This window comes from Anopheles arabiensis, chromosome 3 (genome assembly GCF_016920715.1).
Source record: "Anopheles arabiensis isolate DONGOLA chromosome 3, AaraD3, whole genome shotgun sequence".
Taxonomy (NCBI): domain Eukaryota; kingdom Metazoa; phylum Arthropoda; class Insecta; order Diptera; family Culicidae; genus Anopheles; species Anopheles arabiensis.
The window spans coordinates 11785056-11811631 of NC_053518.1; the positions used below are offsets into that span (position 1 = coordinate 11785056).

The window sequence follows — 26576 nt, forward strand, 5'->3', positions numbered from 1 at the left end:
CAAGGAATAACAATGGATGTTAAAACATAATTAAAGAACTTCATAAATTTTTTTATACATATTTTTGCAAGCGAAGAATAAAATATATTAAACGTAAATTACAACTGTCATTAAGATGACCGCACGTGCTGCCACGGTGCACTTTTGTTATCAATCGAGAAACGTCAAACACCACAAACAAAGTGAAATTGTTGTTTTTCTGTGAAATTTGGTGGTGCAAGGAAAGTTGTTTCCCGAAGACAACTTTTAACAAACGCGAAAAACAAACTTGTGCAGTGCAAAAGTACCATTAACTAACTAGCTAAGTAAATCGTGACGCGTTGGTGGTGTTTTTACTTGTCTCTGTAATTGTGCTAAAACCATATTGTGCTTGTGATTGTGTGGTTGCCTACAAACTGTCCGAAATCTCGTGCTTCTCCACCCGGACGACTGCAGTTCAATTCATTCCCAAGCCTCCCGCCCCTCCAAAACCCGGACAGCAAGGAGGAAGAGGTGGTAAAGCCGGTCCTGTGCAGAGCATTCGCCAACAGCTTACACCCGTCCCGACACGACGATGGACGATCTCGGTGAGTCATAGCTTTTAAGGAGAATCTCTGTCTGCTCTCTCAGCCCATCTACAAACGTGACTGAATGCTCCAACCATCTTCCGGAAATGACTCTGTCCTCTGCACAATTGCACTGTGCGTGTTTTTTATGAGTCTCCTTGAGTCCTCCCTTTGCAGCCAGCCTTACAAGACGTTACCTGGGAAGCTGCATGGCATGCTGTGTGATGGAAGTTTGAGTGTTATCAAACAAGCCGATAATTCGTCTAGTTCGGGCGGAGAGAGAGAAAGGACTTTCCTATTCGGGATCTTTACTAGCCAGGGGGAAATCCAGATCCATTGGGCGACCCAGCATAAGACCCACGGACGACCTCCGCCGTTTCGCCTTTCCACCTGACGCGGGCGGTAGGCTCGTTCGGACAAATGCCGTATGCCAAAAATGGAAACCTTCAAAACCGGACCGTACACAGAGATGAAGCTGCTGCTGTACGCCATATATGGCATCTATCATGGCAGCCTGTCCCCCCAGCGGGTGGTATCGCGGTGGCTGGTTCAAACGGTCGGCCCGGCCGACACGAAGGCAATTGCGAACCGTGATTGATGAAAGCTCCCGGAAGAAGGCGAAAGGGAGAGGGAGCGTTGGTGGTGGGTCCTCCGAGCGGCACGTTGTCTTCAATTTTTTGACCGAAGGCCGGAACCGCCGGTGTACACAGAAACACGTTCGTGGGTATCTATTTGATTGGCATACATGCTTTTCCCCTGCCTCTGTGGCTTGGTGTGGTGCCTTTTTGGGCAGCTTTGAAGTTATGTTTCAAGGTTGGTTTCGGTTGCAGGCATTTAACTCGGCGTTTATGCTGGCGTTCAAGAGCCGAATATGGTGTGTGTGTGTAACAGACACACAAAAAAAACATAATTGTCCTAATGGAACGCGATCGTTTCATTCGTTACGAATCGTGCGCAATGAAAGAAAAGCTTTCCTTGTCCGATGCCCGTACACCGTTTGTGTGTTGTTATGTCAAATGCTTGAGTTTTATTTTTAGCCTACTCACAGTAAGAAAGTCAACACCGCGCCATTCGTGCCTTATCCTTCGTTCGCTGATCGTTCGCACCAATCCTTGACATCGAACTTAGCAGGCGCGTTTTTGGTGACCGTGGGGGGTTTCGTCTGTTCCTACCAACGCTATCGCTGTGTTTTGCGCTAGAGTTCACGATTTGTGGTTTTTGTTTGACGCGCTGTGATGATCGATTGATGTATGGCAAGCGAAGGACGCACTGTTTTGCATCGAGAATAACAGCTGTAGGGAAATTCATCTACGCTACTACATTCATATTGATACTAAACCAAACTCAAGCGACATGACTAATGCAATCACTTGCAAGTCTCGAGTAATCGGTTCGGAACGCTCCAATGCGTGATGCACCATTCAAGCATCTTTCCAGATCTAATCTCTAGCAGTGTAACGGCTGAAGTGGTTTGAATTTGTTGAAGGTTACTCATTTGTTTTTTGGAATGGGGAAGATTGGCTTTAAAAGTGAGCATCTCATCATGCGGCTTAAGCTGAGTCTTATGCACTCTCGGTACAGGTTCTTCATTTTGTCTTTATTTTTCGATTGATGCTTGAATGAGTGGTTTTGCTTCGATTGACGATCGAGTGTAGTGATGGGAAAAATGAAGATTCTGTCGGAATCGATTCCGGCTAGCTCTGAAGCTTTCTGGAATCGATTCCGGATAGTAGGTCCGGAATCAATCCCGGAATCGGCTCTGGAATTGGTTCGGGAATTGGCTCCGGAATTGGTTCGGGAATCGGCTTTGGAATCGGTTCCGGAATTGGCTGCGGAATCAAAATCGGCTCCGACATCTGAATTGACTCCGATATCATAATTGGCTTCGAAACGAAGTCAGTTTCGGCATCTTCATATTCCTATTTGGGGCCTCCATAGGCATTAGTGGCCTTCAAGGACTTCATATAGGCATTTGGCTCCAATGATGCTACTTGTTGATAGCGGCAAAGAATCAAAATTTACTACTTTAGGCAAAGAATCAAAGAATCAATTATTAAATGATCTATTCACATGGAGATTCCCGGACTTATTTCGCTTCCCACATTTCTTACTTCAATTCCAACCATTCCATTTCTGGAGTCAAGCCTGATTCCATTATCGGAGCAAATTGCGATTCCCAGGTCGATTCCGATTCTGATTCCAGAGCCGATTCCGATCCTGTAATCGATTCCGGATCTCATCCTGGAATCGATTCCGGAGTCGACTCCACAATCGCCTCTGGAACCAACTCCGGAATCCATATGACCTTTTGAAATTGGGTGTATGACCATTTTGTCCCATAGCGAGACCATTCTACCCCGCACAATACATTTTCACAAATTTCGATGTTGATTTTAAAATTTCATTTTTTTACATTTATATTTGTTATTCATGCGTCTACTTCTGATTGTTTGTCATGCATAAGATGTTGAATCATCGATTGCCGTCAAAGTATCAGTGTAAAGTGCTTCACCCAATGGGATACAGAGCAAAATTCTTAACAGTGCCAGTGGTCCAACAGTCCATGGACAATTTTATCGACAATTTATTGACTATTTATCATAATTTTTAGAATCATAAGTTTACAAAAACATTCAAAAATATTCGAAAACGGCGAAAAAGTTTTGAGAACAAAGCAAAGAAAGAAACAAAGATTGGATACAACCAATAATTTGAGATACACTTTGAGAATTCATTAAATTTTGATAGTTTTCTAATAAAAAATGAGGGGTTTCCTTTCAATTTTTTATTTACGTTTCTGAATGTTTTTCTTTAGTTTTTTTTACTTCAATTTTGGTAATGAAAAGGGCAGTTTTTTGTCAAATCGTAGATCATTGTTGATCAAATTGTTGATTTGTTGATCAAAATCCTATCGACTCAGAATTGATTTTGAAAAAAAAAATGTAAAAAAGGCATTAAACTTAAAATCTCAAGGTATAAATGTTATTATTTGCTTGCTTTTCTGAACAAAATACAAAAAAGGGTAAATAATTAAGTAATTTTGATTATTTATGTATTTTGTATGACAAGTGTAAATTTTTGTTTACACTCTCTTAGCACCATTGACTAAAAAAGACAACAATAAACAATGATTTTAAAACCGGGTAACGTTTTACTAAACATCACCCTGCAAACTCCGAACCACCCTTCTGCCGCCTGTCTCCTTGGCGCCGTTCGTTTACTCCCCAAACCATCTTCACTCGGCAAGCTGCCAAAAGATCGTCCAAAACCATCCATCCATCCCACCCAACATTCCCATATGTGTCCCACCCCCCGATACCCAACCCACTGGCCAACGAGCTTTCCCCCTCCCCTCACTCAACGGCATTCCACTAACGCAAACGCACTGCATTTTCTAATGATGATTTAGACGTGATGCCCCGATGTGTGCTCTTCAGTTAGTCTACCATGCCCTAAAAATATACTTACTGTCACGACGCGGTGAAGATAATGCACACACACACAGGAGTGTATTGGTGTGTGCTGGATTTGGGCATGTTTCTTTCCCCACTGCACCCATCTCGATCGGTCCACGTCGATAATGCATTTTCGAGAGGAAAGAACAAGGCCTCCATGCCTTGTTTTTTTTCTTTTCTTTTGCGTGATCGTTGTTACTTTTCATTCCCAAAGAACAGACACAAACAGAACAATCTCTTGAGAATGAAGCGTCTGTGTTGGAGGGATGGCGCTTCACACACTTCCAAAGACAAATGGGTTCATTGATGCAGTCTACTTTCTTCGTCTCTACCCTTTCCAGTGATGGGAGAGATGAAGTTTTCGTCGGAATCGATTCCGACTAGCTCCGAAGTTTTCTGGAATCGATTCCGGATAGTAGGTCCGGCATCAGTTTCCGGAATTGATTCCAGAATTGATTCCGGAATATACCCCCGGAATCAGAATCGGCTCCGTAATCGGAACCGGACTCGGAGCCGCAATCGGTTCCGAAGTCAGCTCCTGAATAGGCTCCGGAAGCGGAACTGGAATCGGAACTGGAATCAGAATCAGCTCCAGAATCGGAATCGACTCCAGAATTGGAATCGGTTTTGGATTCGGTATAGGCTCCTGAATGGGGTTTTGGATTCGGAATAGGTCAGTGGCGGCTAGTGATGTAAGATCGCATCCGGATTCGTTCAAATGATCAGGATCAGTAAATTGAGCGAGTCGCTTCACTGAGAGAAACAAAGGCGATTGCTAGAATGCGCCAAATGAGCAAGTGAGCAGGTATCAGTTTCGGATAACCATTCTTCTCTCTTCAGATAGCAGATCAGACATATCTTCAACGTGTGTGATTCTTTATACCAAAGCGAGAAAGCCTGGTGACATCGTGATTCCTGTAATGTTTTGGGTTCATTTTCACCGTTTTTCATATATGTTTGTATAGTTTCCTCATAATGTTGTTATCGTCCTATTGGACATCAATACAATCCAATTTTTAAAAGATGTGGATAACGCTCAATAAATCGTGAGAACGAGCTAAAAAACTATGGGAAACATCCAAAAATTGTTGGGAAACAACCAAAAAACCTTGGTAGAGGCCTGAGATGTTCTCATTTCTCTTTGACTGCAGATTTGGCATTAACTGACAGGTTTATCAGAGAACGAACGATTGAATGATTGATCCAATCAAATGATCCGGATCACCTTTATGAATGAACCAAAGCTGAGCTGATCTTCAAAAGGATCCGTTTTTAACACCACTAGTGGCACCATCTTCATAAGAATAGGCATTTGGGTCCAATGATACTACGCATTATTAGCCGCAAAGAATCAAAATTTACTTGTATACGAACCATTCTCATGGAGATTCCTGGACTGATGTTGCGTCTGAAACTCATTTTTTAATTCAAAGACTAACTCTCAGGAGCTCATTCTAATTCTGGAGTCAATTCTGATTCCGTTTTCGAAGCAAATTACGATTCTCAGGTCATTTCCTTTTCCGGAATCGGCACCGGAGTCGACTCCGGAATAGGCTTCTGAGTCAACTCCGGAATCAATTCCAGCATCGGAATCGGCTCCAGAACTGATTCCGAATACGGTATCGAAATCGGGTAGGTCCAATTCCGAGCTGCCACCACTAACCATTTTCCCTTCGATGAGTGATCTATGCGCTCTCATCTATGATGGTTGTGCGTCTCCTTATCCGATTTGAGCAACAGAAACATGTGAGCGGAACAACTTTACTTCCGTCCCGTGTTGGTGGCACACAGAGAGAGAGAGAGAGAGAGAGAGAGAGAGAGAGAGAGAGAGAGAGATCATGTGTGTGTGTGTTGGTGTTTTGTGCACGATCGTGCGGTGGGGTCGTTTCACGACGTCACGATCCTATGTGGTGTGGTGGCAGTGCCGCCGAGATCACAACCCGCCAGTGCTCAAAGGGCTCTTTTCGGCTGGTTCCTGTACAGTTTTCTTCCCCCCACGATGGCCGATTAGTTTGTGTTGCGAGCGCGATCGGGCCGGTTTGCTTTTGTTGTTGTCGTCTGTGTCGTCGCGGTTTTGGGTTTGCCGTTTTTCGAGCCGAAAACAAACGCCAAAAGCGCGCGCGTGTAAAACTCAGATTTAATTGCGGTGTGTGCACTGTTTGCGCGAGTGATTAATTGCTTTGCAATAATTGAATTTACGACGCCGATTGCCGTTTTTGAAAATAAAACACACATGACGGTGCGATCGCGCGCAAAGTGCAGCCAGTGTGCGCGGCGACAGTGAAGATCGGGGTTGTGCATTGATCGCGCGACCGCGCGGGATGGCTTTGTTTATGCAGCATGGGTGTGTGTGTTTGTTTGTTTTTTTCTTTATTCACTTTCTTTTCATTGAATTGTATGATGTTTACATTATGCTCACTCGTTGTGTCGGTCGGTCTAAAGAGAGGGTGTGTGTGTGAGAGAGTGTTTTGTGCAGCGTGAAACTGAAAGCGCAAAGGCGCGATTGTACAAGTGAATATAGTGTCCGCGTGATTATTTGCTGCGCTCATCGAATATACCGATTTGTGTGGGGATTCCCTTTTTGTTCACACCATCCAGCCATTACTTAACTATAAGTCAACAAGTGTTTGTGTCCGTAACAAGTGTGTTTGACACCTTTTCGTGTACGTGTAGTAAGGTCATCTTCCGAACCGGTGTTATTTGACATGTTGAACGCCGTCCCAAGATTAAATGTTCGGCACAGGCACACCCTTAATTCGAGGTTAAAGTTTCCTGCCGTCCTGCAATTAACACCCTCCATCGGTGGGTCATCGTTGTTCAGGTTGCAGTTGGTTGTGTGTACGAAAAATGCTTAATCAAATGAAAACTGTAAAATTGTGTGTCCCAAAAAAGGGGTTTCCCGAGAAGGAAGTTAATTATCATTACAGTTAGTTACTTGTGATTAGGGAGGAAATTCTTAGCCGATTTGTTGCCGTTGGCGTAATTTTATTTTGGGGCGATGAGATAAATAATTAAAGCCCAATCTATTTGTTGGGTGGTTGAACGTTTGGGGCTCTTACTTCGGTTTGCCTACTGCACAACTAACATGTTTGAAATTGCCTGATAGCTTCATTTAATTTAGTTATCATTTAATGTCGCAATCACGCATCACCCAATCAGAGGGTATATAGCAAATGTTTAAAAAATCTTCCTACTAAATACATTGTGCAACAATCATTTAAAAGGTAAAATGAGAAGATCAAATAGCAGCACATAGCAATATCACAACAATATACCACAAAAGATCACACAGCTGTTCTTCCCAGCTCCCCAACATTGTTCTTCCCAGCTTGGGGATTGGATGAAGAGGATAAGCAGTATTCGACAGGCCCTTTTTTACTTATTTTTATAGAGACTTTTCAACAGTTTGAGTGTCATGGCTACGATATAGGATAGCCAGGGATAACCTGCTTTAAATCTTAATATTGAATAATATTAAATCTTAATTTGTAACAGACTAATCAAAATAGCATTTTAAAATCATTATTTTCATCATCCCTTAGTTTGTTTATATTCAATTACAATTCCTTGGGGGCCATAGCTATCTTATATGATAGCCAACAAAAATTTAAACAAAAAGTGACTCCAGGGAATAAAAATAAGCTATCATAAGATGAGATGTAAGATATGTTTTTCACAAAGAAAATTCAAATCTTTTTGAAAGTTAGTAATAACATAAAACAAGTAAACTGATTTGGCTTGCGTAAATAATAAATGGTCATAAATCGACAATCAGAGAGCTGACTGCGAACCATCCTAGGGATAGCAAATCCAAGGGATATCAAAATATTCACAATTGTTTTTAGCATACGTCGTTCACAAGACCTCCATTGCCTTTTCATCAATCATGTATCTTGTTGAAAACAAACCCAAACACAAAATTAAACTGATAAATTCTTTCTTTCTTTCTTTCTTTCTTTGAGTACAAGAATCGTAACATAACAATGTGTTTCATTTCATAAAGTTTTTCTTTATACAATTAATTAAACCTAAACAAGATCTTCCAAGAGACTAATTTTCCTATCAAAAAAGCTTATGAATCAGTGTAAAAACAAACACTTGGACCTTCTGCATTGCCCATGAACCTCGCCTGATAGGTCGCCCGTAATGTGTCCGTTTGTTTCGGCCACTCTTCAAAGCCACCTGTTAAAAGGGGTAGACCGTTTTCGTAATTTGTCCCAAAACTGGGACCATATGGCTCTTGTTTATAACATTTGCCTATTATTTTCTATTTATAGTGTCAAATATCACGTTTTTCAGCAAAAATATGGTCGAAAAGTAGTTATTTTTGATCAAATTTTGTACTATTATGCCCTTAATTATTCATGTCATACAATTCGTGATGAAAATTCGGTTGTTTCCGACTTTTTAGTGGTTTCAAACTTTAAGCAAATGCAATTTTTGAATTTAACAATTGTTGGATAAATTTGTACCGATTTGACATATGACAACTGTTAAAATTAAAAATTCGCGTAACTCGAGTGTCGCGTAACTCGGGGAAAGACTGTAACCAATATTTTTGATATGGATATACTTATGAATTATGGATTGTGAAATAAGTAATGGGTTTATGTTTAGATTCTTTAATTATTTAAAAAAAATATTTCTGAGGGACGGCAGTTTTGAATAATTTGAAAATATTACAAGCATAGTTGAAAAATAGCCTTAATACTGAAAAAGCATCGTGTTTTGCGAATTAATGTGAAACCTCGTATTACAAATAAATACATTTAACAATCAATCAAATATTATATACCATTTGTTTGGGATTTTGGTGTTAACGGTGATCATCTTGCGCTGTGTCTGTTATATGTTAATTGATAGTTTAATTTATTAACTTTTTGAAACAGATTTCTATTGCACAATTTAAAGATTTACTGAGCAATTATGAAACAATTTATTCTTGACCCAACCCTTTATTCTCTCCGTTTTTCTGTAACCCTCCAAACAAACCCAGAAAATGGGCCAACCATATGGTGCGTTGGTGCGCCATGAAACGACATCTAGAATACGGCATTGCACAATAATGCATACTGTTGCTGCTGTGTCGTGGGGAGTTTCGCGTCCTAGATTCGTGCTACTATACCAAACCCTCCCAGCAGCCTGTCCTAGTAAACCTTCCCTCCCGAATGGCGTTCACTGTCTTTACCGTTTATTCTCCATCACACTTCGCTTCCGGCCATGATCAACCGACCCGCATGCTGTGTGGTGTGTATGTTTACGCTCGCTTCAATCGAAAGGAAGATAACGTGCCGCGTCGTGTGTCTCAAAAGCAAAAAGAAAGTGTTCCGGAACTGATCGCAAGTTTTTCGCATCATGCCGCCGACCGGCCCGTGCGGGAGAAGGACACATTGCAACGTTGCATAATTGCGATAATGCTTACCGCTGAGGGTCGGCACGACCGTGGCGCCAGCCACCGATAAAGGCTGCATTGTGAAAGGTCATGGTACTTACTGCTTTGGGGGGGAATGGTCAGCTTGCGGTAAGATTTTGCCACCTTTCCCGTGGGTTCCAACGTTCACACAGGTGTGTGATACCTGGCAAAAGGAGGTCGATGAAGATGTCCTTGCTATCGTTTAACAACAAATTATAAGAAACACCGTGGTTGAGGTGCGTCACCACAAAGCGTTTGAGCTCGGTGGGCTGACGGTGGTGTGTGTGTGTGTGTTTAGCTGCCGAGGAGAGGTGAGGAGTAAGAGGCTCGATCCCTGTAAATCGCTGACCATATTTGGTCGCTGCCGTCTCAAGAGCGATCAAATTATGGTCTGCCCAAAGGGACTTCGTGGCTGTGTAGCGCGCGGTGGATGGCAAATGCGATTGGAAAGGAAGGAGCGATATTTTTGTTTCAGGAAGTGTAAGCATCAATGCTCACTCTTATTGAACCTGTGGAATGGTTCCTACCGCTGGTGCAGTTGTATGCGATTTTTTGGCTTTTTAAAAAAATGCAAAAATTGTATGGTCGCAAAATTTAATTGCGTATCATTAAAGTAATGAGCGTGGAATGGAAGAACGAGAAGGAGTCAATGTCAATGGCAGGGACGTTCAAAAGCGGTGAATCCAATAAAAGCAGCAGCCTTGCTTTCTTCCAATTTTTATAGTAACATTTTAACTCCATTTTATTCATTGTTTACTGCATAAACTAGGTTAAGATACAAATTTTATTTTCTTTTAAAGTTTTATAAAAAAACTGAATTGAATACCCCGTTCTTCATACCTAGTTCTAGCATACCTCGGTTATCGCGGATACATTAAAACGTAACTAATTTTATATTCTGCAAAATTTGCACTCACTCAAGTACACTGTCTTATTTTATTTGGTTATTTATTTAATTTTCAGCATTATTGTCATCATTCTACACGTTTGCTGAAAAATTATTGCAAAATTATTCCGTTTCACCGAATATCGGAAATAATAAATGATCCATATCATGAATCATTTTTTTCCATTCTGTCAAACCGATCTGTCATACGGCCAAACCGTTCCTCCTGACTAAAAAAAAATCGATCGGTCAGTCAGAACATCAAAACAAAACATAACACGATGCCCTATCGTTAATGATGTGAAAATAGTTCCATTAGGAGCCTGTAAGCTCCTGTAACCTCGAAAAAAGTTCACATGAGAATTCGGTTTTCGGGATTTTATTTAAATAAATTGAAATCTTTTTAGTGTGTAAAATCTCAACTACAATCCATCATCCCGTAACATGATTTCTAACACCTAGAGGTGTCCGTAAACGGTTTCTGAAATATAAAACTTGTTTTGCTGTATCTATATCAATCTGTATAGATCATGGGTGAACATGCACTGAAAGGACTGTTATTTTCTTTTCGTATAAAAAAATCGTGAATGGAAAATTATATGTCACTTTCGAAACGCTACCAATTCCAGTATTTACAGAATGGCTTTACTACGTTTTCAGTAAACGGAATATCATTTTGATGAACACAAAATTTTAATGGCAAAATCAGTAAGCATATTTTGCCTGAAAGAATTACGAAATTTACAGCTAAAAAATAGTAAAATTTTACAGAACTGTACATCAGCAACGTGTATATCAGCAGCAAATTTTAGTTCTGATTTATATTGAAGATTTTTGTACAAAAATCCGTATTATTTGATATATTTTTCTGGTAATATTTTATGATGGTGTTTATTTGATGTTACATCCGACAAATGTTTATTATTAATTGTATTTCTGGATTCTTCAAAGATTTAATTTTGTATTGGGTTTCTTGTACAGTCTTTCCCCGAGTTACGCGAATAATGCGTAACTCGAATCCGCGTAACTCGAGTGTCGCGTAACTCGGGGAAAGACTGTATTTTTGTTGTTGTTGTTTTTTTTTGTAATATTATCATTATGATTTAATCCTTTTTCATCAATATTTTAAGAGTTTAAACCAGAAGTTTTTTCGATCCTATCAGAATAGTAACAATAATTAATAAAAGCTAGTATTGCTTCAACATTCTTTTTTTTATTGAATAGAAGCGGCCATTCCCTTGTTCGCTTCCCAAACTTGTTCCTAAAAAGTTGATTTACTTGTATTGTATTTTGTATTTTTATGGTTGACTGATTTAATAATTGTGCCTGTATAATAAATGTTTAATAAATGTTGTGTCTGAATGCGAAAAGCAGTGATCATATAAAAAATGCATTATGCATAAAATGAAATTATATGAAATAAAAAAACAAATAAATTAAAATAAATAAATAAAAGGCATAAATTGTGCGGATTGCAAAACATATGTTATGCCTATAGCATAGGCTTATGCCATTAGCGTCTTAAATGAAATATTTCTTTATCAACCATGGTTTTCAAAGTTTTTGTAATGTACGTTGAACAATTTTATATTCCAAATTAAATTGAATTATTAGTTTAGTGTGCGGCACTAAGTGACTGCACAAAAAAAGTGAACGAATAAATTAAATATATAAAGAAATAAATAAATTCAAAACGCAAGCAAAACGGAACGTTTCATTTTTGCTACTTGGGAACGCGCGCGAACGTCAACGTGCGTGCGTGGTCTGTCACTAACGTCACATTCCGGCCCCGATCCGGCCTGCTGTCAAACGCGCCTGTCATGGACGTACCTTCAGCCCGACCGTGCAAGAATGGTGTAAGCGTCGTTGGCAGCGCAAATTTTCGTGCCCGAGCGTTGTAATTGAAGTATTTTCGTACAGTTCGTGCCGTGTTTTCGTGAAAGTGCAGCAGCCGGAGTGCAGCCAATACGGGTACGGGTGCAAAACTCACCAGTGATCGGCAGCGAACAGCGCGCGTGTGTGTACGTGCGTGTGCGGATGTGTGTACACCACCGTTCCCGACCCGCTAGGTCACATCACCGACGTTCACCTTCCTCTTTTTGCTAGACGGAACCCTACAACGGCAACCCCTTTTGCTCGCACACACACTCACGCACACACGCACACACACACACACACTGCAGACCTCGCGTTGACGTTTAGCTATTACGCCTGCTCATTTTCTTGGTCATTTCTCTACCTTTTTTCTCCCTTCCCGTTGTGTGCTCGCGGATGCATCGGCAGTGTTTTTCTCCACCGACTGCCACTGGCACACGCAAGGAGGAGCGTGAACCGTGAATTGCTAAAAATCAGTAGTGGCCAGCCCATCAAACGGTAAATATTGGCCAGCAAACTGACCGCGCGACACTGCGGAAGTGGGGAAAGAAAGGATCCTCCCAGGGATCGGTGGCAGCAGCAGCAGCAGCAGAACCGAAACAACCGCAGCAGCAGCAGCCACCTCGAAAGTGGATTGGACGCAGGGTCGGCTTTCGCTGGGGTAAGCCACACAGAACTGCACCCAACGAACCGGATCGTCCGTCCGACGGGCAGCCAATCGCAGCAACAGCAGCAACCGGTGAGCAAGGGAAGGAAGAAGAAGAAGAAGAAGATCAAGAAGTCCGGCCGGTGGTTGTTGCGGAGCAGGGGAGCATCGAAAGCACTGCGGCGCCCCCCACTGTCGCTCCTCCGGCGAAGGCGAAATCGGCCACCAGTTCGCTGTTCAGCTCGCTGGTACTAGCAGCAGCGCCCAAGCGTCGCAAGGCAAACAACATCATCCCGGCCGGTAGTGGTGGTGGTGGCGGTGTTGTTGAGGAGCGCAGCGGCGCCAGCGTCGGCATCGCCGAGGAAGGAGGCACCCCGGGCCCCGAAGGACGACGACGTGGTGGAGGAGGCGGAGGCGTAGGCTTCCAGCTGCTGACCCGCTTTCTCACTGTTCTCGGCGGAAAACGTGCGCACCGAACGGCCGCAAAAACGGGGAAGGAATTTCTTCCGACAGAGGGCTTAAAGTACGTATCCAGGCCTAGTCGCGGGCCGTATGAAAACAAAGAACACCGTCCCACCCCCACTTCTATTCTCCCCGTTGTCCTTGACCCCTTCCCCATCCCCCGTGTAATAGCACCTTCTTTGTGCCCGTGTGATCAAGCTTCCCACACCATCTGCACTTTCCTTTCTTTTTTTTTTTGTTTGCGCACCCCAAAACACGACTGAGAACGGAGCCCCGTTCCGTTCTCTTCGGGGGCAATTAGTTTGTTGTGGTTTTGTCGAGAAGAACAGAATTCTTTCTGTGCGCGCGTGTGTGTGTGTGCATGTGTAAAGTGGCCACTTTCGGTGTTTGTGGAAGAGGGAAAAGTTCCCATCTCCCAGGCGCTCCGGCGATGGCGTGAAGGAGGAGAATATTTTAATTAATACCACTCGTTGATTGCATCACCGGGTGACCTCCTCCGGTCCCTCCTGAGTGGGGACGACCATCAACAGTGTTCGATGTTTAATTAGATTAATCGGTTCGGACGCTGGTGTCGGTGGAGGGTGGGTGGACGATAAATTACGCATCCCGCGCGTGCACTGTTTTGTAGTTGCCCCAGTGGTCGTGCTTGTGCCGGAGCAATGAGTAATTGGAAGGAAAATAATGCAAGCAAAATGATTCTGTTTTGTGGCATGACAGAATTGTCAATCGTTCTTGACAAAGAAGCTGTAACGAGGATACTTTGATACCGTACCGAGCTGTGTGTCACGTTACCTTGGAAACTTTTGTGGGGAAATTTTAATTTTGTTTCTCTCTCCACCGAGATGTCTGCTAGAAAATTTATTTTATTTATTTATTTTTAATTTGGCTGGTGTTAACTATCACGCCACACACCATAACGGATGAATCACTGAGAAGCACGGTGCTTGTAGTTGATCTGTCCCAACCTTCCTTCCTTCCTTCCTTCCTTCCTCCTCCTCCTCCGTCACACCATCCCAGTAGACAGATTGTTCACCGATTGTTCTGAAAGTTTGTGTTTATTTCTCTCTCTTTCTCTTTCTCTGTTCTCTATCCTCTGGCCCAACTCCTCCTGGCCTCATCATCCCGGTGCGCTGCTTCTCCCATCTCGAAACTCGATGTCCCGCCATCCCGATTGCTGCTGTCGTGTGCCAATCGGTTCCTCCATCACAACAACGGCTGCCCGATCCCGATCGCTCCATTTCTGAAAAAAACCCCATCATCATCATCATCCTTCTCCTGTTCCTGTGTGTCCTGCTACTGCTGCTGCCCGGCGGTCGCCCCGGTCGCGTGTATGCGTCATGACCTCGCCCGAACCGGACCCGGCGGAACCGAAACCGAAACATTGTAAACTCTCTCATTCCAGCGCTATGGATTTTGACAAAACCGTGGAAGCGATGGACACGCAAGACGACAATGAAATCGATCCGCCCAACATTCAGAACCTCACGAACGCGGTCGCCGCAGCACCACCAGCCCCGACGTCAGAGGCCGTCGTCGCCGCAGTGGCGGCAGCCGCCGTCGCCGCCGCCAACGGTGCGAGCGCGGACGGGGGCGGGGAAGCGATGGCGCTGGACGATCAGGACTTCCTGAACGACGAGGTGCGGTCGGAGGCCACGTTCAGCTATGTGATAACGAAGTTCAGCCGGCTGACCGAGTCGATACTGTCGCCGCCGGTGTACGTGCGCAACCTGCCGTGGAAGATACTGGCGATGCCGCGCAACAACGACAACTCGGTGTCGCCCGCCAAGGGGCTCGGCTTCTTCCTGCAGTGCAACGGCGAGAGCACCAGCAACAACTGGAACTGCTCCGCGTCGGCCGAGCTGCGGCTGCTGAAGGCGGACCGGAGCGCGGAACCGTTCATCCGCCGGATCCGGCACACGTTCTGCATGCAGGAGAACGACTGGGGCTTCTCGTCGTTCATGAACTGGCAGGAGATACTGGACCCGGCGAACGGGTTCATCGAGAACGACACGATCACGCTGGAGGTGTACGTGAACGCGGAGCCGCCGCGCGGCATCTTCTGGGACTCGAAAAAGCACACCGGGTACGTGGGGCTGAAGAACCAGGGCGCCACCTGCTACATGAACTCGCTGCTGCAGACGCTCTACTTCACCAACCAGCTGAGGAAGGCGGTGTACAAGATGCCGACCGAGGCGGACGACGACTGCAAGTCGGTGGCGCTCGCGCTGCAGCGCGTCTTCCACGACCTGCAGACGCAGAACAAACCGGTCGGCACGAAGAAGCTGACCAAGAGCTTCGGCTGGGACGCGCTCGACTCGTTCATGCAGCACGACGTGCAGGAGTTTCTGCGCGTGCTGCTGGACAAGCTGGAGAACAAGATGAAGGGCACCAGCCTGGAGGGCACGATCCCGAAGCTGTTCGAGGGCAAGATGATCTCGTACATCAAGTGCCAGAACATCGACTACACGAGCCGGCGCACGGAAACGTTCTACGACATCCAGCTGAACATCAAGGGGAAGAAAAACATCCAGGAATCGTTCAAGGACTACATCGCGACGGAGATCCTGGACGACGACAACAAGTACGATGCGGGCGAGCACGGCCTGCAGAAGGCGGAGAAGGGCATCCTGTTCATGAAGTTCCCGCCCGTGCTGCACCTGCACCTGATGCGCTTCCAGTACGATCCGATCTCGGACAATTCGGTCAAGTTTAACGATCGCTTCGAGTTCGACGAGAAGATCAACCTGGACCCGTTCCTGGAGTCGCACGAGGAGACGCCGGCCACGTACATACTGCACGCGGTGCTGGTCCACTCCGGCGACAACCACGGCGGCCACTACGTGGTCTACATCAACCCGAAGAACGACGGCAAGTGGTGCAAGTTCGACGACGATGTGGTGTGCCGGTGCAGCCGCAATGAGGCGATCGAGCAGAACTACGGCGGGCACGACAACGAGCTGAACATGCGCCACAGCAGCAACGCGTACATGCTGGTGTACGTGCGCGAATCGGTCGTGCACCAGGTGCTGGAGGAGGTGAAGGAGAGCGACATCCCGGAGGAGCTGCTCGAGCGGCTGAACGAGCAGCGGCGCATCCAGCAGGTGCGGCGCACGGAGCGCACCGAGGCGTCCAACTTCGTCAACCTGAACATCCTGCTCGCCGACTACATGGAGGTGCACCAGAAGTCGGACCTGTTCGACGCGACGACGGCCGCGTACCGCACGCTCAAGGTGCGCAAGACGACCGACCTTGCCTCGGTGGTGCAGCAGGTCGGGCGCGCGTTCAAGGTCGACCAGTACCGGCTGTGGGAGGTGAAGAAGCCCGCCAACCAGAAGCCGCACAAGTTCGAGTACATCGATCCGGCGTCGACGGAGACGTGCGCCAAGTACGCGTCGCCCGAGACGAAGCACTCGTGCACGATCTTCCTCGAGCTGCCGCTGCCGGGCCGGACCGAGCTCGAGCCGGCCAAAATCACGTTCGAGGACACGCTGCTGTTCTTCAAGTTCTACGATCCGGTGGAGAAGCGGCTGAACTACTGCGGCCACGGTCTGTACAAACCGTCGACGACGGTCGCCGAGCTGGTGCGCGGGCTGAACAAGCGCGCCTACTTCGAGCCGGACACCGAGCTGCAGCTGTACGAGGTGGTGGACATTAACAAGGCGCAGAAAATCACGGACCAGTTCCAGACGCTGCAGACCGCCCTGTCCTTCCTCTGCCACGGCACGATCGTGGTGTTCGAGAAGCTGCACCCGCCGCAGGACAATCTCGAGTTTCCGACGTGCGAGGCGTACTTCAAGGATCTGTTCTGCCGCATGGAGGTCATCTTTCTCGACACGCTCATCCCGAACGATACCGGCTTCACGCTCGACCTGTCGTCCGAGTCGACGTACGACCAGATCGCGAAGGCGGTCGGCCGCCGCATCAACGTCAACCCGTACGAGATACAGTTCTTCAAGAGCAAAAACTACAGCGACCTGCCCGGGCAGCCGCTGTCGCACAGCTACGCCGGCTCGCTGCGGGAGGTGCTGCAGTACAGCAAGACGAAAACGATCCGCAAGCTGTTCTACCAGAAGCTCTCGATCAACATCAACGAGCTGGAGAACAAGAAGCAGTTCCGCTGCCTCTACCTGATGCCGAACCTGAAGGAGGAGAAGGAGCTGATCCTCTACCCGAACAAGAACGGTACCGTGCGCGACCTGCTCGAGGAGGCCCGGAAGGTGATCGAGTTCGCGGAGGCGAGCACGAAGCAGCTGCGGATTTCCGAGCTGTCGAAGAACCGGCTGTCGCCCGGGCCGGCCGACGATACGCCGCTCGACCAGCTGCACGACTACACCGAGAACCCGTTCGTGCAGAAGTCGAGCATCGGCAACCAGACGATGTACCGCATCGAGGAGGTGGCCGAGGACGAGGTGGCGCTCGGCGAGCACGAGATGCTCGTGCCGGTGCTGCACTTCACCAAGGACATCTCGAGCGTGTTCGGCATACCGTTCTTCATACGCACCGTGCAGGACGAAACGTTCGCCTCGCTGAAGGAGCGCATGAAGAAGAAGCTGGGCGTGTCGGACAAGGAGTGGGAGAAGTACCGGCTAGCGATCATCACCGAGCACATCGACTACATCGACGACGAGATGATACAGATCAAGCTGGAAACGTTCCGGGGCGATCCGAGCGACCCGCACTCCCGGACCTTCCTCGGGCTGGAGCACATCAACAAAAACACCAAACGCAGCAGGTTCAACTACATGGAAAAGGCGATCAAGATTTACAACTAGATATCCAGCAAGCAGGAGAGAGCGAAAGAGAGAGAGAGAGAGATAGAGAGAGATAGAGATACTAAATTCGCACTTTACAGTGCTCAGTGAAAAGCCTTGTTTTCCCCCGCCCTCATCAGGATCATCGATCGATCGGTTGTCGTCATCGTCATCGCCGCTGCTATCATCACCACCGCCAACACAACCCCTCGACCTTTTTGTGGGTTGTTGAGTTGAGCCGCTGGAGGGGAGGGAATGTAGAAAGTATGTGAGTGTATTTGAAATATCACGATTTTTTGTTTCTATTCTGATCGGTTCTTGTCCAATATCGAGGGCACGAAACGGTCATTTTAAAATGCAGCAGTGGTCCTCGGCCTTGCCAGAGGCCAATGCACACGATTTATTCTTGCTGCCGGCGAGACACTGATTGTACCATAGCAATGAATGTTGTGTAAAAGAGAGAGAGAGTATGCAAAATACAAAAGAAACGGATGAGACGAACTAGGTTCGACTTCAACACACACACAACCGGTTGAAGACAGTCAATAGGCGTGTTATCGTTCATTCTTAAATTGAATGGCCGGGAAAATCTTGTTGCATTGCCTCCATACATACACTCACACCCACATCAGCAGATAAAAAACATCGAGATAGGAGGATGAAGCATTGTAAAATTAGCAATTACGTACGGACCTGTTTGCTTTTATGGGGAAAACTTATCGCAAAATTAAGGGGCGCCCCCAGCCCCAGTTAGGAACACCACAGCGCACAGCGAAACCGGAGAGAGTGCAAAGAGGAGCAAAACCTGTGCGTTCCCGGATGCGCGATTTTTTCTGTTGTCGCATACACGGTGGGTGTGTTCTAAAATACTTTTAAAAGCGCTGAACAACGTTTCATTTTGGGCGCGCGCGCAAGCTTTATACTGCTGTTTCGTGTGCTTTTGGTTGTAGTTCGTTTATTATATGCTGCTTTTGTATACAGTTAATATAATTCTACTGAAATTAATGTGTTTTTTTTGTGTCTCGTTGTGTTTTGTGTGTTTCAATCCGGTGCTGTGTTTTGTGTGTACAATTCGGTTTATTTTTGCTGTGGAAGCATGTTAAAAGACTCCCATTGCAGCAGGACAGCAACGGCAAGCAGGCAGCGACGAACCCAGCACACAACCAGCCGATGCGTAAAAGAAGGTGCAGAAGGGTGGCGAGATATAGGTATGGTTTGTTAAGGGCGATCCATACCTATATCAGGCAGCGATGGCGATGGGCGATCGCCAGACAAAGTCTCTACAAACGAAACCCGAACCAACCAACCAATCAACCATGATACAATTACTGCTGGCATAGAACGTAATAATAAAAAAAATAGCCCAGAGTGTGTGTGTGTGGGGTGCTTCTCTCGAGCAACAAGTGCCACAGGGAGATTAAAAAAGAAGAAGAAAAAGAGAAATCCCCAGATGGCGGATTAGGAATTAAAACGAATTATGCAAACAGTTTAATATTATAGATAGTTGTGAGTGAATGAGAGGATAAAAGCAGATAAGTGTGCACGAGAGGACAGGCTAATAATGTTGAACAAAAAAAAAATGATGAAAACTAAAACAAAATACATAACTGCACACAAACACACAGAAATACGCGCGGCGTAAGAGATTTGCTGAGATGTGCTGAAGGCAAATTACAAGATAGGATGTACAGATGACACTGACGGCCAACAGAATGACGAACCTAGCGACCGGTTGGAGGGTTTAAAAAGTTGTCCAAGAACAGACGATAACTGCAGAGTGTTAATGCAAAACAAAAGGTGATCTTGGCAATTTAAAGCTTATCTTTGTGTCGCATGTAAGCATCGGCTGAGAGAGAGAGAATAGTAATTTGTTACTAGGAAGGGATTGCTTACGTAAAACACTGATGATGAGCATATTCTCTCTAACGATTATAGAAAACAAACAAAACATCGATGGCGTAAAAAACCCAGCGGAGACGAATGAATAGAAGCTTAAAAAAGAGATACGATTAAAACTGAACGAGCGGTGAGAATTGTTGAGCATGAGGATGGATGAAGAAAGTCTGACTATGCAGGCGCACGAAGCAAAAGCAGCGCGCGATCGACAGCAAGACCAAGCCAGCATATGAACGCGCACGTTTAGTACTGATGATCGCAGCTCTGCCCCAGTTACTGATTTATAACTTTAAAACAAATGTCTAATAAGAATATTTTGCTAGCTTAGTGCGTAGCATGGAGAAAGCGAGAGCGAGATGCAGACGGTCTAGTAAGACAGAAAACAGACACGAAAACCCTGCCCAATGATCATCATGGAAGAGAGAGAGAGAGTAAGTTCAAGCTGTCGGTGTGTAGTAGCAGCTCTCGTGACTTTCATACACAACGTTGACAGGCCCCCTAGCCTTGCGAGGTGAGGATTCTAGACAACTTACGTGCACTTACTGAAAACGAAGAAATCCTTAGCTCTTGCTCTTCTGTGTGTGCGTGTGTAAACGAAGAGGATGGTTCTTCATGCCCCCGCCCCCTCCGAAACCACAGACAGAGAATGTTGGCACACAGGAAATTGAGTTATACAGAGTTGTAACACACAGTTTTGAACGATTGACTGTCGCCGTCACCGCCGCTCAGAGACTAGGAAAGATTAAGCAACATTAAAGAGGAAAATTCAAAAAAAAAAATAAACAAAAAGAAAGTGCAAGAAGTCATTGCGAAACGGTATAAACAAAAAATGCAAGCTGAACAAAAAAAATAATAAAAAGGTTACAAAAATAAATGCTACTTGTTTTCTATTCTACCTTGGCATATATGCGTGCTTTATTAGTTGTTCATGTTTGTTTATTTTTTGTTCTTTTTAGAATGTATATGTATGTTATCTTAAAATTCAAAATTTCGATTTTATATTTATTTCTTTACTTATTTTATATAAGTCTATATATAGTTCTTTAGCCTTATTCTTTAGTTTCAAGTTTTCAAGATTGTCAAGATTTGTAGGAGTTTTCAGGGGTTCTCATAATTTTGGGTCACATTCTTGACCTTTTGTTAAGGGTAGTGAACTTTATGTGACGGAAAGTCCCTTTTAGGACAGCCACATTGGAAATTCCAATTGCCAAATTGCCTCCTCTTTCCTTTTGGATGGCCTTAAAAGGCTTGATGGACTGGGTCATCCGGTCTCTTGCGTATACTATGACCAGCCCATCGGCGCTTACCTCGGACACTAAGTCGCCATACATCTCGTATAGCTCAGCTCGGCTACTATATTGTCTTTTAACATACTGTGCCTAAAATCCTTTCAAACATCTTCTACTCGAACGCGGTTTCGTCAGATCTGGACAGTGTCCATGTCTCAGAGGTCGATATAGTCTCAGCTGCGTCCGTCGCGACAAGAAATCCAAATCTACGTAGGGTTGACGAACAGATATTTAGGTGAACGTACTTTTGAAATGAGGAGTACGCACTCGAGGGTGGAGACTTCGGGAACCATCTTCTATAAGTCAACCCAGATCCTGTCATATGCTGATGATATAAACATATAGACATAGATAAACGAGGCAAAGACCAAACTGATGATGGCGACATCAGCGGCCCTACCAATAACTAACGAAAACCTACGTAGGTGTGACGTACAGATAGGAGAACACACCTTTGAAGTCGTCCCAGATGTCACCTATCCCAGGGTCAAAGGTCAACGACGACGATAGCATGAAAGCTGAGTTGCGCGCAAGAATGCTGGTTGTCAGCCGATCATGGATATGTTTGCAGGGTCGCTGATGGTGCTGTGTTACCCATCAGTTTGGTCTTTGCATTGCGTTCATCTGGAGTCCCAGGTTCTCTACCGCCTTAGGTAGGCTTTAGTTATATAGGAAAGCCACAGACCAATGATGTCTGTATAATTAGCATATTTCGAGGTCTCCGTTGACATATAGAATATGGTACCCGAAGTCTCTACTCTAGCTTATAAATTGATTATATCGTTGAAATTTGCACAACTCGCATGACTTGTCCATATGACTTGAGCTTCTATACGCAGGACTGACTATCCTAGTATAATTACATCAATGAGTCATAGATAGTCATGCCCATTATTGGACAGGCATGGCCTAGACTAGTGATGGGTAAAGTTTGCAAAAATCCGGAGTTGACTCCGATCCGACTACAATAATTTCGGAATCGACTCCGGTAGGTAGGTCCGCCCAGCATTATCTGGAATCGTCCGGAGTCGCCCAGAGTTGCTCGGAATCGTTCAGACACGACTATGACTTCAAACGACTCCGGGCGACTCCAGACAACTCTCAATTACTCCCAACGACTTCGGAAGACTCCTACTCCGAACGACTCCGGACGACTGCGGACGACTCCTGGCGAAACTAGTATAGATTTTAGGATTTCGTATAGATTTTAGGATTGATAGATTGACAGATAGATAGATGCTGAATGATGTTTAATAAACTGCGTCGTATTTGTTAGTTTAAATTCGCTCCACTGCAGTTCTCGTAATGAAGCTCTATATGTGTTTCGATGACTCATTTATGATTCATCCCATCCTTACAAAAAAATGCTTGCAAGCCGAGCATAGACGATTTATTGCTTATTTAATCACCATTATTCAAAGCAACAGCGATAACATCGCGCGTGCCATGCACAAAGATGGTTAACAGCCACGTGGGGCGATACAAACCGGCACTGCTTTTAAAAATAATTAAAAATCGCGATGTTCTTGAAGCTAATTTCCTTCCTTCCTTACTTGCATCATGATTCGACACCTCACACTTCTTCCTAATTTCAAATTGATGAGCTCACAAGACACCCAGTTTTCTGTTGTTTTTGCTATCGCTTAAATGTCACGTTGGTGTCCGATATGGGTTCAGCGGCATCCGAGTGCGCCACTTCCTGCTTCTGGCACCAATCGATTTATCTAATCCTCTTCCCTTGCCCTTTCTAATGGCTGATGTTCGATTGGAGAAAAAAACGAACAGAAACATCGAAGAAGTCAGTAAATCCATCATCATCATCAAATAACTCTTACCACTCTTACCCCCTTTTGGCCGCGTGTGAACGCTTTCCCGATGGAACGGAAGGTCATGTAAGCGGTCGATTTAGTGGGTGTGTTCCTCCTCTTCCTTCCCTCTCCAAGTTGCTAGTTGGGGGTGCGATATGCTGCTGCTGTTGCTGGTGGTGACGGGATGGGTCATTAAAAGGTGCTCGGCTCTAATCAGCTGCAACGACCATCACCAGTTGGGCGGGCCTGCGTTCTGTAGCAGAGGGGGATGCATGGGACAGGGGATGAAAAAAACTCACTAAATACTAAACAAAATAAAACTGAAAGCAATGAGCAGCGAAAGAGAGAGAGAGAGTGAGAGAGACATCATGTTTGCGAGCGCAACAGAGAAGATTCTGGGTTTGACCGAGCGCGCGAGAAATGACGCGCTGTTCGAAAAAAGAAAAAAAAAAAATCCCGCGCGTATGTGTCGCGATCGATCTAGTGTGGAGAGGACCATGCCGACTACGTTGCCGTTGCCCCTGGCAGTCAGTTGGTCGCCATTGTTCAGTGTCGTCGCTCGGCGGTTGTGGTCGTCGCTCGGAGGCTTTGGGGACATTTGTAAACAAAGTTTTTAATTAAATTGTCATTAAAAGTGTGCCAACAATTGTGTATTGCGTATCACTCTCCTCGGTACAGTGTAGGGGTGCGATCGGTACACCATTAACGGCAATATACACACGCACGTGTTTCAAATGTAGGAAAGGTGCATCACTCTCGAATAGTATTGGTGTGTTATTGTTTTTTCGTCAACAGAAGGTCCGTGACCGCTTTATGTCCGTCTCAGCTGATGGATATCTACGTGATATCTGCCGGACCGGTGCGCCTGCACGAGACAATGAACCCCACACAACCTTCCATCGAAACAAGGTTCCCCGCAAGTTGGGGCCACCAAATAGTCGAACATGTGTCGAAGCAGACCGCGCGGTTTAGAGCCAAAAATCGTCCACCAGTCGCTCTGCGTAACGCTGCCCCGTCGTGATGCGCCCAGTGTATCAGTGTTTGTGTGAGATTAGGATTTAATTTATTTTGACGGCAAACCCTTTACACACTTTGTGTGCTGTTTTATCGTTTGCCCCTGTTGTGTTCCGGCTTCATTCATATCTCGACCGATCAAAGTGTGCGTGTGTTAGTCAGTGTCAGTCTACGTTTCGCGACCCAATCAGCAACATGTATCGTAGCAACACCCAGGCGGTGAAGGGGGAAGGAAAGGGATGGATGAATTAGTTGGGGTTTATTTTTAGGGAGAAAATCAAACGACAGGTCGCTACGAAGGCACACATGTGTTGGCATGTAGGTGTGTGCGTGTGTGTGTGTGTGTGTGTGCGTCGGTTTTCTATTCTTTTTGGACTATCCGGACGCGATCGGAATGTGTAATAATTAGCCCCCCCGCCGGTCTGTTACGGCCGAATGTGTCCTCCCAGGTTAGCTTGTTAGTGTTTGTTTGCATGTCTCTGCATTGATAAACAAACTGATAGCAGGTGCACGCATTAGAGCTATGGCGGTGTGTGTGTTTGTCATACTTGTCGCTGGTTGGTGTGTTAGAAAGCGGTGATAATGTATACATGCTCTGCTGCTGGCTGACATTGCTTTTCGTTCGGCGTCTTTTACAGCGTCTGCGACAGTGAGATGATCTTTTTTGGCCTTGAATGGCTCATCATCTCTTTTGATAATAGAGAAAAAAGACCTTTTTGCATGTATTGTTTCGGCTTCCAGAAGCTTTTTCTGTCTTATCAGCAATTTGATTTGAAATGAGTGCAAAAATTAGAATATGATGATTGCTGCGCTGTGCGTTATCACAAACTTGAGTTGTCCGCTCAAAATCCTAGTTTTTGATAGTAAATCACAAATAAAAAATTAGGACTAATGAGGTCAACTTTCTTTTGGTCGATTTTGAATGAACCCCTTTTTTGTTGGTCGAAATATAATGAAAATGTTTCTAGAATTGCTGATCTCGATGTCCGGTATTAGCAAACCATTTTTAATTTATTTTTCAGGGATGCGGCAATGTAAACATTACACAATTATTTACTAGGTTTCTACGTTTTCATTGATGTTTGGTTTTTGATCGGCAAACCACACACATCTTTTCAGCAGTGGACAAGTTAATGTCTTGCCTTATTCTCTCAGTAATTATTCGGATTCGTGTCACAGTCCTCAACTCGTAAGATTTAACAACATGCCCGTCATGGGTTCAAGTCCCAAATAGACCGTTTGCCGCCTTACATATGACTGACTATGTTGCTATGAGGGGGTAATCCAAAAGTCACTGAAAGTCAACCCCACAAGTGGTACAGAGGCTTGTTAAGCCAAAAGAAGAAGAATTACTCGTATTATACTTATTTAGGCTACAAAATGTTCTCAAATCATCACATTTTTGAATTCTAATCGTTTCAAAATTACCAATGGTTACCCTTTTTATTTAAAAACTCCTTGAAATGAATGTGATAATTAATGAATAATAATCAAATTATTGATAATAATTAATAACTAATTCAAAATGTATAAACCCTAATGTTATTTTACACATAAGGAGTATAATACTAATTATAGCTCAATGATGAACAGTTTACCTAAGTTCGTGCATTCTAGAAACTCAGGAATCAGGAATCAGGAATCTTGAAACTGCGGTCCGCCGGCCAAATATGGCTCCCTAGAGTCTATAATGTGGCCGGCGATGACTTGTTAAATGTTAAACTATTTCAAATCGAAACCCAGATTTAATTTTCAGAAGTTGTGAAGATTTGACATTTTAAGTTTGTAATTGTTTGCCATGTTAGTAAGATTGAGGACCTAAGATCTAGATTAACATTAGGTTTACGGGCTTCTCTTATATACCTATCTCTACGGACTCCCGTTAATTATACGGGTAGGTAGAAATACGTATTTAGATTGGTTAAAATCATGAAAACCCCTATTTTATTAAAATTATGAATCTTTCAACATGTTTGATTTCCATAAAAAAATCTACACAGTGTTACTTTATTGTAGTAGTCGCTACTTTTTCCCCGAACACATGAACCGATATCTTTTCGATACCACATTTTGAACTCCCGCGAAAAACACGAGGAATAAGTTGATCAGCAATTTCGTTTGAGGCTGCTTTATTTAAATCATTTATTAAGATGTTTTTATGATAATAAGTGGTTAAAAACATCGGGTAAAAATCTATGAAAGTTATCAAAATAAAACTTGTGCTGTAAACTCATAGTATGTTATGATTAACTTACGAAAAGTAAAAATCAAGATTAAACAAAATGCGGTCTTTGCAAGTTACATTAGAGCCCTTATTAAGGCGAACAAATCTTACAAATCTTTAAGTTAATTTGAATCTTTAATTGAACGTAGTGACAGACAATAACCTAAAAATGCTGTTTGCACTGTTTAATTTTAGTCGGTTTAGCTCCGTTCTAGCGTGGCATTTGCATATGCAACTGCAGTTGCAGCGAGTGAAGTTTCTATCGCTCTCTCTTACTCCTCCCTATAGTATCGTTCTTTTTTCTTCCTCCTC

General features: G+C 44.7%; 2 protein-coding genes across 4 annotated transcripts in view; both read left to right on the forward strand.

Moving 5' to 3' along the window:
* The first annotated feature begins 219 nt into the window (after positions 1-219).
* LOC120901499 (leupaxin) overlaps positions 220-26576 on the forward strand; it is a 70653-nt gene continuing 44296 nt past the window's right edge. The window contains exon 1 of the mRNA XM_040309497.1: positions 220-566. Coding sequence (XP_040165431.1) covers positions 554-566 — 13 coding nt within the window. The 5' untranslated portion in view covers positions 220-553. The remainder of the gene's footprint in view (positions 567-26576) is intronic.
* LOC120901498 (ubiquitin carboxyl-terminal hydrolase 7) lies at positions 12098-20708 on the forward strand. 3 transcript variants are annotated; one of them, XM_040309491.1, is made up of 4 exons: positions 12098-12270; positions 12583-13343; positions 14331-14610; positions 14685-20708. In XM_040309491.1, exon 4 carries the CDS (start codon positions 14689-14691, stop codon positions 18052-18054), a length of 3366 nt encoding a protein of 1121 aa, XP_040165425.1. In that variant the 5' UTR covers positions 12098-12270; positions 12583-13343; positions 14331-14610; positions 14685-14688; the 3' UTR covers positions 18055-20708. The 3 variants fall into 3 exon arrangements, with proteins under 3 accessions (XP_040165425.1, XP_040165423.1, XP_040165424.1); XM_040309489.1 differs by lacking the exon at positions 14331-14610 and having other exon boundaries at positions 12099-12270; XM_040309490.1 differs by lacking the exons at positions 12098-12270; positions 14331-14610 and having other exon boundaries at positions 12316-13343.

Coding starts and splice junctions, on each gene's coding strand:
- LOC120901498 (XM_040309491.1), top strand. CDS start 14,689: ATGGATTTTGACAAAACCGTGGAAGCGATGGACACGCAAGACGACAAT.